Here is a 17,103-nt window from a genome sequence, read left to right as displayed (position 1 = left end):
ACAAGCAGAGATGATAAAGGGAAACCAATATATGTAACATAATGGCATTTCCAGAAAGCACTAGACGGTGTGCCACGTAAAAGGTTATTGCACAAGTTAGGAGCTCATAGTACTGGGGGCAATGTATTTACACGGGTTGAAGATTGCTTAGCACATAGAGTTAATGTTTGGGGTTCTTCAGTTCTGAGGAATTTTAACTCCGCTATTTCTCCATAGATACCGCCAGGCCTGCTGAGTTCCTGTTGTAAAAACTAAGATTTGCTACTACACAAATATGGCATCCATCTGTTCCAAACCAACAAACAACTTAGTCTGGTAACACGGTTAATTAAATGCTGTGTATATGCACCACCTCCACCTCAAAAAACCTGGTTGAAAAGGTTCAAGTTTAAGTTATTGGACTTTAATTGCTGTCAGAAATAAAATATGGGCATCCCATCACCTTTCACGAGAGGTAAATACAATTCTCAAGGACAGCAACCAGAGATGTTATCCCACTCAATCCACTGTCGTGTAAAACATTTCAGTTACTAAATACCTTGTATTTAAAAATCTTACGCTGCCTCACCTCAATCACGGCAGCTGGTGCCTGTTCGGTCATATAGTGGATTGCATCTTGATCTCCTAGCCAATCAGATCCCTTAACAGTATCGTAAAAATGCCACCTCCAATCATCACTCTCCATATTACCCAGTGCAGCATTTATTCCACCCTGCAAAAAATAACCAGATGTTTCTTTAAGCCTTCTTTTCATTTGTTGACATCAAAAAAAAATCAGTGAGAAAATGAAACTGTTGCTCATAGTTAGTATCAACATCAAACAATCAGATGAAGCATAGGATGAGATTAAAAGAGAAATAGCCTGTTGAATTAGTCCCACTAATTATTCCTAATTTCAATGTCGCAGGAGAACTTGACTCACTTTTGATTGTGCTTCATGAAATAACGTTGTCAAGATGGAGTTAGATATAGTACTTAGGGCCAAAGGGAAAACACAGGAACAGGGTTGTGAATTGGATATTCAGGCATGATCCTATGGAATGACGGTACAGGATCAAAGGGCTGAATGGTCTACTCTTGCCCTCTTTTTTATGTTTAAACTTATTCTTAATGCTACTTTACAATCTAAGCAGTACTGCTCCTATGATGCTGCTTGGCCTGCTGTGTTCATCCAGCTTCACACTTTGTTATCACTGTACACATTTACTTCAGTTGTTAGATTGGAGGTTATTGCTTCATAGCACATATCCATTTCTTCATTTAGAGTTGAGTCTAGGGACTGTCCAACAATTTTTTCATTGATTTGTGGAATGTGGCGTTACTGGCTGCTCAGCTGTTATTGCCTACCCCTAGTTGACCTTGAGAAGGTGGTAGTGAGCTACCTTCCTGAACTGCTGCAGTCCACTTGTTATGGGTTGACTCACAATACCATTCGGGAGGGAATTCCAGGATTTTGACACAGAAACAGTGAAGGAACAGCGATATATTTCCAAGTCAGGACGGTGAGTGATTTGGAGGAGAAGTTGGAGGTGGTGGTGTTCCCATGTATCTGCTGCCTGGGTCCTTCTAGATGGAAGTGGTTGTGGATTTGGAATGTGCGGAGAATCTTTGGTGAATTTCTGCAGTGCATCTTGTAGATAGTATACACTGAGCATCGGTGGCAAAGGGATTTGATGCTTGTGGATGCAGTGTTTACTTTATCCGGGATGCTGTCAACCTTCTTGAGTATTGTTGGAGCTGCATGCATCCAGGCAAGTGGGGTGTATTCCATCACACTCCTGACTCGTGCCTTGTAGATGCTGGACAGGCTTTGTGGAGTTAGGTGAATCACTCCCCCTAGTAGTCCTAGCCTCTGACCTGCTCCTGTAGCCACTGTGTTTGTGAGATGAGTCCAGCTGAGTTCTGGTCAATGATAACCCGCAGGATGTTGATAATGGGGGATTCAGTGATGGTAACACCATTGAATGTCAACGAGCAGTAGTTCGATTATCTCTGCGATAATAGGAACTGCAGATGCTGGAAATTCCAAGATAACAAGGTGTACAGCTGGATGAACACAGCAGGCCAAGCAGCATCTTAGGAGCAGGAAAACGGACGTTTAGGGCCTAGACCCTTCTAGGCCTGAAACTTCAGCTTTCCTGCTCAGCCTATAGTTAGGTTGTCTCTGCTCAAAAACAATGGCGATGGTCATAGCTTGGCATTTGTAGCATGAATATTACTTTCCACTTTTCAGCCTAAGCCTGGATATTGTTGTATTGGAGCATGGGCTGCTTCAGCAACCGTGAAATCAGAAATGGGCTGAACACTGCGCAGTGAACATCCTCACTTCTGACCTGACGACGAGGGGAAGGTCCATACGCAGCTTCTAACCCAAAATTGACAACTATACATTCCATTATAAAAACAGCCTCCCTCATCCCTGACATCCACAGAGCTCATAATTAGTTCTGTATCGTATCTTGCACAGATATACATTACCCTCACAACTTTACATCCCAATACATGCACACTTAGAGTCTGTAAGCAATCTTGTACAGTTTCACAAATCTGCAACTTTAGTTTTCATGCACCTGAATGAACCTATATCTAAAAAGTATTCTTTTCCAAGTTACTACAGCATATTGTTAGTTTTGCCTCAAAGGCAACATTTTCATCAGAGGTAGGATATGGTGGCTTTAAGTCTGATCCCAGAAAATTGATGACAAAATTCTTTGCATTATCGAGGAGCTGCTGCATTGACAAAAGATGCCATATTTTTTAAAGCCAAGATTTTAAGTTGCTTACTCCATCTTTCAAATAGACTTTACAAGATCACATCACTTTACTCAAGGCAAGCAGCTTAACTGGTGACCAGCCCAACACTCAGTGTCACAGAGTTTTCACAGCACACAGAGATTCTCTGACCAGCATGGGCAAACAGGCCATCAAACATCTATCTATTCTAATCCCATTTCCCAGCACTTGGCCCAAATCCTTGTTTGCTTACGGTATTGAATGCTCATCAAAATAGTTCTGAATGTCTGCCTCTGCCAACCAGTCAGAGAGAGTTCAGACTCTCAAAACCCTTTGGATGAAAACCTCTCTTCTTAATCCTCTCCACGCAGAGGAAAAATTTCACCCTATCTGCCCCTGTTTATGCCTCCCCATTATTTTGTACAGCTTACTCAGATACCCGCTCGGCCTTCTCTGCTCTTAAGGAAAATAACCCAGCCTAGTTGCTTGTGGTTGAATTGATCCAAGTAGGGCAACATTTCGTCCATAGTACAATCACATCATTCTTGTAGCATGGCCGCCAGAATTGCATACAGTATTTTGGCTGTAGCCCAAATGTTATATACAACTCCATCATAACCTATTTGATCCTATGTTCAATTCCTTGAACAATAATGGCTGTCTGTACCTTCTTAACCACCTTACTTATCTGTGCTGCCTCTTTTGAGGATTTAAGGACATGCATCTCTCAATATATTTATATTGGCATTAATCCTACTGCTGCATGTGGAATTTTGCTATGCACATCCTTCCCAAAAAAAGTCTTCTCATGCATAACACAACACATATCCGAACAAGGGTCCCAGCCACATACTATACTACCAGCTCAGGTCATATCAGCACGCACCAGTCCCAGCCACAGTTACATCCCCTAGCACAGAAGCTAGCCATTTCTTGACCAGCTATATTCACTAGCGTGCACCCAAACTGGATCTCTGACCACTAACCACAGCCATGTCCTTGGCATCTAACTTCCTACAATTTACATTCTGAATGGCTCTCATGATATTCGCTCACACTGCTCAAAAACAATGGTTGTGAAAAGAGTTTGTACAACTGTTCATATTTAAGTATAAAAATCAGAGCATATTGCTGCTTACAATTCACAAAAAGAACACTAGTGTCTCACCTGAGCAGCAACTGTGTGCGATCTGGTAGGAAAGAGTTTTGTAATACAAGCAGTGTTGAAACCAGCTTCAGATAAACCAAAAGCTGCTCGCAAACCAGCACCACCTGCTCCAACAACCACTGCATCGAATTCATGATCAACCACTGGGTACTGAGTAGAAATCTATATTCAAGAAACAAGATACATTGTGGTTACTATGTCAATGGTTCAGACTGTAAAAGTAAAGAATCAGATGACAACATTTACTGATGCTCAAAAAAACCTTATATTTACAGCACCTCTAATGCAAGGAAAGATCTAAGGCACTTCACAGGAGCATTAGAAAACAAAATTATACAAAGGAAATGTTAGGTCAGATGACCAAAAAGGATTTCAGAATATCTTAAAAAGGAGGGAAACAAGGTCAAGATGTAAAAGGAATAAAAGCCAAAGCTTAACAGTGTAGAGTGGAGGAACACAGCAGGCCAGGCAGCAGAGGAGCAGGAAAGTTGACGTTTTGGGACTGCACCCTTCTTCAGAAATGGGTCTCAATCCGAAACGTCAGCTTTCCTGCTCCTCTGATGCTGCCTGGCCGGCTGTGTTCATCCAGTTCCATTATCTCTATTATCTCTGACTCCAGCATCTGCAGCTCTTGCTATCTCAATGTCCTAAGCTTGGAGCCTAGGCAACAGAAGGCACAAACACCAATGATGTGACAATTCAAATTGTAATTGCACAAGTTGCTAGAACTACAGAAGTACTGATATCTAGCAAGTCTGTGGAGTTGGAGAAGATTAATGAGAGGCATAGATAGAGTTGATAGCCAGAGACTATTTCCCAGGGCAGAAATGGCTAGTACAAGGGGTCATAGTTTTAAGCTGGTTGGTGGAAAGTATAGAGGGGATGTCAGAGGCAGGTTCTTTACGCAGAGAGTTGTGAGAGCATGGAATGCGTTGCCAGCAGCAGTTGTGGAAGCAAGGTCATTGGGGTCATTTAAGAGACTGTTGGACATGTATATGGTCACAGAAATTGAGGGTGCATACATGAGGATCAATGGTCGGCACAACATTGTGGGCTGAAGGGCCTGTTCTGTGCTGTACTGTTCTATGTTCTATTAGGAACAGGAAGGGGGGAAAAATATCACATATTTGAAAACAAAGTTGGAAATGTTCTCAAGACATTGCTTGACCAGAAGCCAGAAAAGAGGTAAAGACATACAGGGCGATCATGTGCTGCAAACATTAAAAAAAAGACAGACATGAACCCTAACAGAGTTTTAAATGACCCTGACTTTAGTTTACTGAATACAGAATACAAATGAACAACTAGGAGTACCTTGGAATAGTCAAGTCTAGCAAATGTACAAGTTTGGATACAGGTACTTTAGTATGGCCAACCTACACATCCCTCCACATCTCTGGACTCTGGGGAGAAAGCCAAAGCTAGAATCGAACCCAAATCCCCAGAGCTGTGAGGCTAAGCACTGAGCCACTGTGCTGTCTAAACTAAGAAAAAATGGCTTCAGTTTTCCCAATATTAAATTGAAGAAAACCTGTGCTCATCTGATACCAGATGTTGGATAAGCTCAAACTTACAAAGATAATGAGCAAAGGCTTAGAAAAAAAAATTGGTGTCACTGAGCAGTGTTACCAAGGATCATTGGATCCAGGTCCAAACACTTGCCCCATAGAAAGGCATTGTGCATCATCAAGACATTCTGGAGAGAAAGAAGACCCTGATTTGCCAGGCATAAACCTGAAGTCAAGAGTAGTGACTCAGGGTTGATGCAGATTTCATCTACTTGGTTAGAACTGATATGATTTGGTTAGTGGCAGAGAGCAGTCAGCTAAACTTAACAAGCACCTACAGATACAGTCCTGAAATTCAGAAAACATCACCACATTCTGAAACTAAAATTAACGAGAGAGAGAGAGAGAGAGAGAGAGAGAGAGAGAGAGAGAGAGAGAGAGAGAGAGAGAGAGAGAGAGAGAGAGAGAGAGAGAGAGAGTACAAACTGCAGATGATGGAGAATCTGAGATAACAAGGTTTAGAGCTGGATGAACACAACAGGACAAGCAGCATCAGAGGAGCAGGAAAGCTGACATCTCAAGCCTAGACCCTTCTTCAGAAAGATCTTTGGTAACACTGCTCAGGTGACAGCATTTTTTTTTCTTAAGCCTTTGCTCATCTTCTAGGGTCTAGGCCTGAAATGTCAGCTTTGCTGCTCCTCTGATGCTGCTTGGCCTGCTGTGTTCATCCAGCTCTACTCCTCGTTATATTTTGCATTTGAACATGTGTTAGAATTTGCTGCAATAATACTGGGCAAAGGTGATCGAGTAACCAAATATAACCCTTACTTACTGCATTTGAAACTTTGTTTGCGTTTTTGTTATGTTTCCCATTGACAGCAAAGTGGAATCTGCAAGCTGCAGTTTGGTACACTGTTGGAATCTGTAAAAATAGAAAGCACAAGTAATTAGAATCATACATCATGAAGTCACAATTGGAAACATATTTCAGGCTAAGGGGGTTCAGAACACTGGTGGAGAGGCCACACAGACATGAAAGCGAGGGTGGCTATGGGCAAGGGACAGCAGGATCTGCGAGGAAGCCAATGATGAATGCTTCCAGTGAAAGATATTTTTTAATCACAGAACTGATCACATTTTTTGTCATCACACTTCATGGGGCATTTCAATATTCTGTCGTTAGTAGAGCTGCATTTCCCCGCTCGGACATCTTATGTACCGTTTACCTCTAGATCTGGACCACAGATGAACCTTACTGCCCCTCTGCCCAGTATAGCCAAGATACTCACAATAGCTTTCTGGAAGTCTAGGACCAGAATAACACTGATAGGACAGGAGAACACTGATATAACTCATGGCTGACAATAACCGGTTATGTGGCTGTTGCTGGTTACACAACCAGGATAACCTTGCAGTGACTAACAACTAACACTAGTCCGAGCTCGACCTGTCGCCTATAACAACCACTTGCTCGCTGAGGCCTACCCTGACCTTGACCTGTGTGATGCCCACCGTGACCTGGAGCTGCTCACCTGCCTCAGGCCCACTCTAAACCGACGCTTCCCCAAAGCAAACACCAAGCAACGCGCCGCCATCTTGTATCAGCCGACGCCTGCGCAGTGCCGCCAGGCCCAGGGCGGAGAGATCGGACTGGTCCATTTGCCGTGGTTATGAGTTTGGGGGGCGGTCGGACTGGTCCATTTGCCGTGGTTATGAGTTTGTTATTTGGGGCTTGTTGGGGGCGGTCGGACTGGTCCATTTGCCGGGGAGGTCGGCGGCTCGACTATCCGTTCCGGGGCGGTCCGAGCCGGTTAACCTCAACGACCGCAAAACAACAGGGAAAGAAAGAAAAGCAGGTAAAGGCTGTCACCGCATGGGGTGTTGAGGTCGAGCTCAATCTGGTCGGTCACCGTGTGCTTCTCCCTCAGGCGGTGGGAAGTGGCTGCAGTGAAGAACTGCGCCATCAGAAGATGGTGATAAAGAGACAGGAGAAAGAGGGGGAGGAGAGAGGCGTCATTCACCGGGGTCTGTGCTCAGTGGACGTCCAGAGTATCTCTCTCCTGGCGGTGTATCATGAGGCTATCGCCTCTGCTGGGCCTGCCCTGAGTTTTTGGGGGATAGGACGTACCCAGGGATGGGGATGGGGATGGTGGTGCCTGAGAACATTGTAAAGTATAAATCAGCAGGTGTGACTGTTATCAGGTTGTTGTTGGGAGACATAGTGGGACATATAAGTTTTTGAAAATAAAATGAAAGCTGCGGATGCTGTAGATCAGGAACAAAAACAGAAGTTGCTGGAGAAAGAGATAATGGGGACTGCAGATGCTGGAGATTCCAAGATAACAAAGTGTGAAGCTGGATGAACACAGCAGGCCAAGCAGCATCTCAGGAGCACAAAAGCTGACGTTTCGGGCCTAGACCCTTCATCAGAGAGGGGGATGGGGAGAGGGTTCTGGAATAAATAGGGAGGGAGGGGGATGCGGACCGAAGATGGAGAGTAAAGAAGATAGGTGGAGAGGAGAGTATAGGTGGGGAAGTAGGGAGGGGATAGGTCAGTCCAGGGAAGACGGACAGGTCAAGGAGGTGGGATGAGGTTAGTAGGTGGCGGGGGGTGCGGCTTGGGGTGGGAGGAAGGGATGGGTGAGAGGAAGAACCGGTTAGGGAGGCAGAGACAGGTTGGACTGGTTTTGGGATGCAGTGGGTGGGGGGGAAGAGCTGGGCTGGTTGTGTGGTGCAGTGGGGGGAGGGGACGAACTGGGCTGGTTGAGGGATGCAGTAGGGGAAGGGGAGATTTTGAAGCTGGTGAAGTCCACATTGATACCATATGGCTGCAGGGTTCCCAGGCGGAATATGAGTTGCTGTTCCTGCAACCTTCGGGTGGCATCATTGTGGCAGTGCAGGAGGCCCATGATGGACATGTCATCAAGAGAATGGGAGGGGGAGTGGAAATGGTTTGCGACTGGGAGGTGCAGTTGTTTTTTGCAAACTGAGCGGAGGTGTTCTGCAAAGCGGTCCCCAAGCCTCCGCTTGGTTTCCCCAATGTAGAGGAAGCCGCACCGGGTACAGTGGATGCAGTATACCACATTGGCAGATGTGCAGGTGAACCTCTGCTTGATGTGGAATGTCATTTTGGGGCCTGGGATGGGGGTGAGGGAGGAGGTGTGGGGACAAGTGTAGCATTTCCTGCGGTTGCAGGGGAAGGTGCCGGGTGTGGTGGGGTTGGAGGGCAGTGTGGAGCGAACAAGGGAGTCACGGAGAGAGTGGTCTCTCCGGAAAGCAGACAGGGGTGGGGATGGAAAAATGTCTTGGGTGGTGGGGTCGGATTGTAAATGGCGGAAGTGTCGGAGGATAATGCGTTGTATCCGGAGGTTGGTAGGGTGGTGTGTGAGAACGAGGGGGATCCTCTTGGGGCGGTTGTGGCGGGGGCGGGGTGTGAGGGATGTGTCGCGGGAAATGCGGGAGACGCGGTCAAGGGCGTTCTCGATCACCGTGGGGGGAAAGTTGTGGTCCTTAAAGAACTTGGACATCTGGGATGTGCGGGAGTGGAATGTCTTGTCGTGGGAGCAGATGCGGCGGAGGCGGAGGAATTGGGAATAGGGGATGGAATTTTTGCAGGAGGGTGGGTGGGAGGAGGTGTATTCTAGGTAGCTGTGGGAGTCGGTGGGCTTGAAATGGACATCAGTTACAAGCTGGTTGCCTGAGATGGAGACTGAGAGGTCCAGGAAGGTGAGGGATGTGCTGGAGATGGCCCAGGTGAACTGAAGGTTGGGGTGGAAGGTGTTGGTGAAGTGGATGAACTGTTCGAGCTCCTCTGGGGAGCAAGAGGCGGCGCCGATACAGTCATCAATGTACCGGAGGAAGAGGTGGGGTTTGGGGCCTGTGTAGGTGCGGAAGAGGGACTGTTCCACGTAACCTACAAAGAGGCAGGCATAGCTGGGGCCCATGCGGGTGCCCATGGCCACCCCCTTAGTCTGTAGGAAGTGGGAGGAGTCAAAAGAGAAGTTGTTGAGTGTGAGGACGAGTTCAGCTAGGCGGATGAGAGTGTCGGTGGAGGGGGACTGGTCGGGCCTGCGGGACAGGAAGAAGCGGAGGGCCTTGAGGCCATCTCCATGCGGAATGCAGGTGTACAGGGACTGGACGTCCATGGTGAATATGAGGTGTTGGGGGCCAGGGAATTGGAAGTCCTGGAGGAGGTGGAGGGCGTGGGTGGTGTCACGGACGTAGGTGGGGAGTTCCTGGACCAAAGGGGAGAAAATGGGGTCCAGATAGGTGGAGATGAGTTCGGTGGGGCAGGAGCAGGCTGAGACGATGGGTCGACCAGGGCAGGCAGGTTTGTGGATTTTGGGAAGGAGATAGAAACGGGCCGTGCGGGGTTGGGGAACAATGAGGTTGGAGGCTGTGGGTGGGAGGTCCCCTGAGGTGATGAGGTCGTGAATGGTGTTGGAGATGATGGTTTTAGTTGCTGGAGAAACTCCGCAGGTCTGGCAGCATCAGTGAAGGATAAAAAAACTGAGTTAACGTTTCGGGTCCGGCAACCCTTCCTCAGAACTGGTTCCAGACCTGCTGAGCTTCTCCAGGGACACGTGTCGTTGTTTCTGGGAGACTGCTATGTGCACGTTTGCCTGCAAGGTTTAATTCGTCACAGTGATTAGAACAGGTCAACCAGGTGGATCTCATAGAAAAGGAGTTTCCCGATTGAACCTGGCTCAGTGTTCTCAATCCGGGAGCCCTGGCTGATGGATATAACAAGAGTCCCAGGGGTTCTGTTCACTCTAGGAGTTGACACTGAGCAAGCTGGATCAGTGCCATGTACTATGCATGTGTAAATAAAGGGTGTCTTGGTGACAGGATACCGGCCGCCTTGGAGTTATTTCAACAACAATCACTATGCTTCAGAGTTACTGCATGGGCTATCAGGTGCTGCTAAGACATCAGTTGTGGGAAGTACATGTACATATACATGGAAGTCTTTAAACAACAACCAAACATGTTGGCTAATAAGGATTCAAAGTGAAGTTAAACACATTTCTAATTAATGTAAACAAAAATGTGTAGACTTGGGCATGTGATCTCAATACTCATACTCACAGCCTATTTAAGCATACTTCAATATTTCTGTTCTGAAAAAGGGGTCACTGGACCCAAAACATTAACTCTGATTTCTCTGTGCAGGTGCTGCCAGACCTGCTGAGATTTTCCAGCAATTTCTGTTTTGTTTCCTGCCAAGATGCACCCCATCAGTCTTATACAGGAGGCCTAGAACCAGTTGTGATGCTTCAGAAATCTCATGGCCTTCCTCTGAAACCAATTTTCCAGTAATATGTTAAATTGCTCACTTTTTCCATTTCTGTGGTCATTACTACTTGGCACTTGTAATCATGAGATTACTGCTTTGGATGTCATGTTTTGCAATTTCCTTCTGAGTGTCCTGAAATCTGCTTTCAGGAGTTCATCTGTCATCGTATTTAATTCATTGGTACCAATAGCGTGACAGTCTCTATTTGTTCATCCTATCCTAAGAGCATATACTGCATCTGTTCTGTGACATCTTTCAGCCTGGCTCGAGGGAGGCAACATACATTCTTGGAGAGATAGTAGGAACTGCCGATGCTTGAGAATCTGAGATAACACAGTGTAGAGCTGGCTGAACATAGCAGGCCAAGCAGCATCAGAGCAGCAAAAAGCTGATGTTTCAGATCGAAACCCTTCTTCTTTATCGTACATTCTTGGAGTCATGTTTACAGTGGCAGGAATATCTGACTAAAGAGTTGCCTATTGGTACTGCTCTTCCATTCTTCTTCCCCACCTGCGTCTTGTGTCCAAACTGGAAAATCAGTTTGTGAGCAGGGGGTATCTGTACAAACCCAGTTTTCTTGGACTGCCTGGTCACCCATTCCTTATCAGCCTGCACATTTCTAAGTTGTGGTGTAACTGTATTGTGCTATTCATGAATTTCTAACCCATGCCTAATGTGTGTTAGCAAATGCACAGACAGATGGGAAATGCAGTCTGATTTGATTAAGTGGTAGGAAGAAACAAAGGAATTAATTAAATAATAGAGAACCAGCATACAGTGCTACTGACTTCAATGGCCTTGGATTTTATATAGAGTAGTGTAAAATGCAAGAGCATGAGAAAGGCAAAAAGAACTTATTACTACTTATGTTAAGCATTTTCAGCTGACATGAGTTACCTCCAGTACCATTTGTTTTAATTAAAATTATGCTCACATTGATGGGAAAAGCAGAGAATAGTGCAAAATACCGGAGAATCCATCAATTTTTTTTAAAGTACTTTGACCAGTTAAATTGACTGTTCATTCGCTTTGTTAGGATTTAGAGATACAGTTCTGCATTTGAGAATATAGAGTGTGCTTTGAATAGTAGTATGATCATTGAATCATAACACTTGTTGGTCACAAGTTTTTATTTTAAATGATATCCCAATGCTGCTTACAAAAATAATTTAGTACAATCTATTGAACTTTTAAATTTAAAAAATTGCCAGAAGTATACCAAAACTGTTGCATTATACCAATTGGACAAGGGTGAACAGCCTAAGTGTTTTTATTTTTCCCCTAAAAAGTAAAGATGGAGAAGTGACCTAATAGGGGCTTCTAACCTTCTGAAAAGTTTTGATAGCACAGACAGTGTGTTCCCACTTGTCAGGAAGAGCAAAACTGGGGATTATAAATATATGGCAATTATCGAGAAATCAAAGAGGGAATTCAGAGAAGCAACTTTATCCAGAGAGAAGTGAAGATTGAATTTTGCAATCCCAGGAGGAGTTAAAGTGGATAGTATAGGTTCCTTCAAAATGAAGATAAATAAGTATAAACCAAGGGATCAAAGGGAGGGATATGAGGACAAGATTGTGACAAAGTTTGGGAACAGGCCTCGATGGAACATAATTGCCAGGATGGACATGTTGCCCCAAATGACCTGTTTCCTTGATGTTCTGCATAATGTGCTTTGCTTAATTTTGTTCGTTTTCTGCTACTTGAATCCAGATATTATTGTTGCTAGCAGACTGTGACTTCATGAATAATCTCAACGTGCCAGAACAGCATTGGAATATTTTCCCCAATCACCAGGATGGTGGTGGCGATGGAAGCAAGTGGAATTATGCTTTGCTGGTGCCTGTGCTGGGACTGGCTGCCTTTCGTAAGTGTTGTGCATTTAGATTTATGTTGCAGTGTTCTGTTTGTCATAACCTTGCACTTAGCATTGTAAAATTGTCCTTCTGGAATTTATGAAAAGTGTGCTTGGGAACAAAAGTGAGCCTTTCAAACATTTCCCTGATTTTTCGTTTTAAAATCTAACCCCTCTCACCTCTTTCTGACCCTCAATGGTCTTACCATTATTTGATGCAAACTACACAATATTAAAGTTATTTCTTGATATATCTGCTATTTAAGACAGAGAGATGTGGCCTGTGGTTGAAAGTCTTCCCACAGATTTTGAGAAAATAACAAACAGAAATTAAATTTTGTTGTCTCAATTTAATTTTGCAAGGCTGGATCTGGTCCAGAGAATCTCAGAAGGAGATTGACAAAGCAAGAGCAGAATGTAAGAATATTATAAACACGACAGAAAAAGATCTGAAAATGAAGTATGAAGACACAATTCTTCAGAATCGACGCTTGCTTGCACGTTGTGAGTTGGAGCAGGAGAAGCTCAAAAGTAAAGTCCAGAGTTACCGTGAAGCCCTGTTGGCACAGAGCAGGCAGCTGGTTGAGGAACGTAAACAACTGGAAGAAGAACGTTTAAATTTAGAGCAGAAAAAGCATTCCCTCCAATATTCTGGAGCAGCAGGAGCTCTGTATCAAGACATAATGGAAAGGGAAGCAGTGTGGCAAAGCAAAGCTAGAGCAGTAATAAAAGAGTTTGAAAATTCCCTGGTTGATAGACAAAATCTGTTCTGCAGCTATTTCATACCGCGACAAGAAAGACTGGAATTAGAAAGGAAGATGCTTAACCAAGCTGTCACAAACCCAGTTGCTAGAGAATTAGATATTGAAACTGGCTTGAACAATATATTTAAATACGAAACACACTGTGCAAATGTACAAAACAGGGACAAGAGACAGAACGGCAGGTTAATGTGGCTATATCTAGCATACTGGGAGCTGCAAGCTGATCTGAAGAAATTCAAGAAAGTTGAAGCAGCCTTTTTGGCAAAACCAGCTGACTGATTTTTCTAAAAAAATGTAATTGTACCAGGAATTGCTGAAAAATAGCCAATAACTGTCATTATTAGTCAACAAAATATTCTGCAATTTGAAATGAGGAGATGTGCCATGAATTCTGATCTTCACAAATTGCCATGCATAGAACTAAAAAAAGGTGTATTATCATGAACCCATCTATAGGTATTAATTATGTCATGAAACTGTTGGATTCGTGTTGTCAATGCAAATTAATCTCAAACGTTGCTAAAAGGAGACGATGTCAAAGCACGGTATTCAGAAATGCAAATTAGATTTTTGTTCAAAAAGATAATTTTGGGATTCAGTATGTGAGTAATTTGAGACATGATGTGGTAAATTTATCATAATTCTTGGTGGCGTGGAGAAACATGTTGTTGGATCAAAGACCTCCACCACTGGATTTTGCTCATGTTTATTTGAACCTGCTCTAGCTTGTCCAACAATTCCTGCAGTTTTGTTGAAAACAGTTCCCACATTCCTGATTGTGAGTGATGAGAGTATTTTGTGGATCAAAAACGTTTGTACATTTTGCACACTTACACTTCTAATTCTTCATTAACTTGTAAAGGTCCATGCAGCAATTACTAAACACAGTTGAATTAAAATGTCATCTATGATTGTTCCTTCACATTTCCTTTATCTCTCTTAGTACAGTCCTCTCTCTCTACTGAATTTGCCACATATTCATCTTATTTCCTTCTCCTGTCTTTTTGTTTTACCACTAAAGGGGAAAGATGATTGGAAGTGATGTTTAAATGGAGCCATGTTTGACTTTGACATTGGTAAGCCACTGCCAGCTTGCATTCCCTACAATCTGTCGTGCAAAAATAGTGTTACCATTGGGTGAGATATAAAGACCAATATCTGCAGCTACAGATTTAGCTGAACTCTTGTAACATTCACTAACAAAGGAAACAAACAGATGATTGAAGTAAAGTCCATTGCACTTTCACTTACCTGTCAAATAGACTATTCGGCCTTTCACATCTGTCACTCAGTGTCTGATCTGAATGTGGATTCAGCTCTGCTTTGATGCTCCCCCTTACGCTTCCCCTTCTCTCCGTAATCCTTGATTTGTTTGTAGGTCAAAAATCTGTTTAACTCAACTTTGAACATATTAGATGACCTCTATGTGAAGACAGATCTGCCAATAAAGAAATTGGAGGATTGTCCATAAATCTCCTTTTTAAACAATGTTTGAAATTAACTTTGACTTTCTATTTTAGTATCAAATAAAGGTTTTTTTGGACATCCAACCAAAAACCTAGGAAGAAGAATTAAGGACTGATAACTGGGATGGTAAGCACAATACAAAGGTCACCACTTTCTGAAGTTGTTTCTATCATCATACTCAGTGACGTTTGCTTTATGCTGAATTTGTTGAAATATTTTTGCCGGAACAGTGATGGTCAGTTGCACAAGTAAGTAATAAGGGGAAGAGCAGACAACATTGATCAACAATGTATTTCATTAAATCTCTAATCAGTCAATTTATGACAACGGTGCCAATAAATTAGAAACTTCCATGATTGATCTGTTTCACAGTTTACTCTGGATTATTCACTGCTTCACAAGGAGCATGAACTGAGCAACTTCAGTTGTATCCAGGGGTTCGGTAGATGGATGCATTTGAGTGCAGCTTTGTTTTTAAATATCTCTGCTTTATAAAAATTTTGTTGTGCTAATCTGAATAAAGATGTTGAGAACTGTGGTGAAGGGATATGTACAGCTTTGTAGAATTTGGATCATGTATAAGGGTTTTCAAATCAAGTGATTTTGAATTGTAAGGTATTGAAATCTTGTGACTGAATTATGTGTGAAGAATCAGATAAAAGTCTTGAATTCTGCTGAATTTCTTTTTTTAAATGGCTTTCAGATAAGCATGCTATGCTTTTTTGAATATTTATTGTTGCCTGTCCTTTTGGAGGAATTATGTTTATCTCCATGAAATTTCAATGCAAGTGGTGATTTATGCCTAGAACTGATTAAAACCATCCTATAAATAAACATCATCAATGCTGTCTTTCTTTACCCTATCTGTTATGTAAACTTTTCTGAATAACTGTGTTACACTAATAGTTTGTGTCTGGTTTTTGTGTCAGATTATCATCGGAAGTGTGTGGGTTCTGCAATTATTGCATTTTTTTTTGTTATTTGGATTCTGAGTGAATTGGATAATGGGAATCTCAACAAGCTATTTCACCTTCATCAGCACCATATTACCAGTGATCATGGCGCACTTTCGGAAAGTGATATCAGAAGGGAGAAAGTGTAAATTCAAAACTGATGGAAGTATCTGTGAACAGATTCTTGTGGTGAGAGGTTTGTATTGATTCCTTCAGGAGCAAATTAGATGTTTTTTTTCTGAAAATAATGTTTGGATTATAGTGTATGATTGAGTTAAGACATAACATGGGAAATATGGTTTGTTTCAGAGGAGTAAGTCACTTTAGAGCAATGATTCGGAAAGCCTTGCGTCTTTGAGGTTTTCTTTGTGTCACATCAGTTGTAGGTTAGTTGATAGAGATTGATTGCTGTGGCTAGTCAACAGTCATAATATTGCTTCATCAAGTGCCTGATCGAAAACCAACAAGATAAAGCGTGATCCCTTATTCTTCTAGAAATTCTTATTTTCCTATATTTCCAGATCCATTTATTCTGCTACAATCCTCCAGATCAATTATTTATGACCCTTAATGAATGTCAGCAATAAAGTATAATTGTCAGGCCTGAGCCTTTGGGTGATGCGGTGGCTCAGTGGCTAGCCCTGCTGTCTCACAGCACCAGTGTCCTGGGTTCAACTCCAGCCTCAGGCAACTGTCTGTGTGGAGTCTGCAGGTTCTCCTTGTGTGTGCATGGATTTCCTCTGGATGCTCCGGTTTCCTCCCACAGTCCAAAGATGTGCAGGTTGGGTGGAGCGGCCAGGGATGAGTGGATTAGGTGGGTTATAGGGGGATGGGTCTGGGTGGGATGCTCTGAGGGGCAGTTTGGACTTGTTGGGCTGAAGGGCCTGTCTCCACTCTGTGTGGATTCTGAGCCACCTTTTACCCAGCACGTGTCAATGTAAATTCTGGTGAAAGTTGGTAATTATACCGGGGGCTCAAAATCTTTTCTGTAGAAAGGTCTAAGCCCGAAACATCAGCTTTCCTGCTCCTCTGATGCTACTTGACCTGCTGTGTTCATCCAGCTCTACACCTTGTTATCTCAGATTCTCCAGCATCTGTAGTAGGTGTATGTAGCTCGAAGAAGTTTGGATCCGAGTTGCACAACTTGAGTCTGATTTGCTGATATTGTACTACATCATGGAAGGGGGAAGTTACCTAGCTCACTTTGTTCCAGAGGGCAGTCACACGCCTCAGACTAAGTAATTCAAATTTGGGCTGCGATCAGGGATAGGCAACTGTGATTGCAGGCGAGGCAGGTAAAACGACTAAGGGTGTTGTAACTGAGGGGCCCTGGCCTCTGCAATCATCTAACAGTTATGA

The 17,103-nt window shown here is 43.5% G+C and overlaps 2 protein-coding genes across 3 annotated transcripts in view; one reads left to right on the top strand and one right to left on the bottom strand.

Moving 5' to 3' along the window:
• Window positions 1-7,074, bottom strand: part of sdha (succinate dehydrogenase complex, subunit A, flavoprotein (Fp)) — a 36,019-nt gene extending 28,945 nt beyond the window's left edge. Inside the window, exons 1-4 of the mRNA XM_048529548.2 lie at window positions 6,942-7,074; window positions 6,242-6,331; window positions 3,902-4,063; window positions 569-712 (exon numbers count right to left, since the gene is read on the bottom strand). Of these exons, the coding sequence (XP_048385505.1) occupies window positions 569-712; window positions 3,902-4,063; window positions 6,242-6,331; window positions 6,942-7,004 (459 nt within the window). The 5' untranslated portion in view covers window positions 7,005-7,074. The remainder of the gene's footprint in view (window positions 1-568; window positions 713-3,901; window positions 4,064-6,241; window positions 6,332-6,941) is intronic.
• Window positions 7,075-7,152: 78 nt separating this feature from the next.
• LOC125452089 (coiled-coil domain-containing protein 127-like) lies at window positions 7,153-15,625 on the top strand. Of its 2 annotated transcripts, none has more exons than XM_048530066.2 (3): window positions 7,153-7,265; window positions 12,435-12,572; window positions 12,924-15,625. In XM_048530066.2, exons 2-3 carry the CDS (start codon window positions 12,449-12,451, stop codon window positions 13,601-13,603), a joined length of 804 nt encoding a protein of 267 aa, XP_048386023.1. In that variant the 5' UTR covers window positions 7,153-7,265; window positions 12,435-12,448; the 3' UTR covers window positions 13,604-15,625. The 2 variants fall into 2 exon arrangements, with proteins under 2 accessions (XP_048386023.1, XP_048386022.1); XM_048530065.2 differs by having other exon boundaries at window positions 12,419-12,572.
• The last annotated feature ends 1,478 nt before the right edge of the window (window positions 15,626-17,103 follow it).

Source organism: Stegostoma tigrinum, chromosome 5, assembly GCF_030684315.1.
Source record: "Stegostoma tigrinum isolate sSteTig4 chromosome 5, sSteTig4.hap1, whole genome shotgun sequence".
Lineage (NCBI taxonomy): Eukaryota > Metazoa > Chordata > Chondrichthyes > Orectolobiformes > Stegostomatidae > Stegostoma > Stegostoma tigrinum.
This window is presented reverse-complemented; position numbering and strand designations above follow the sequence as displayed.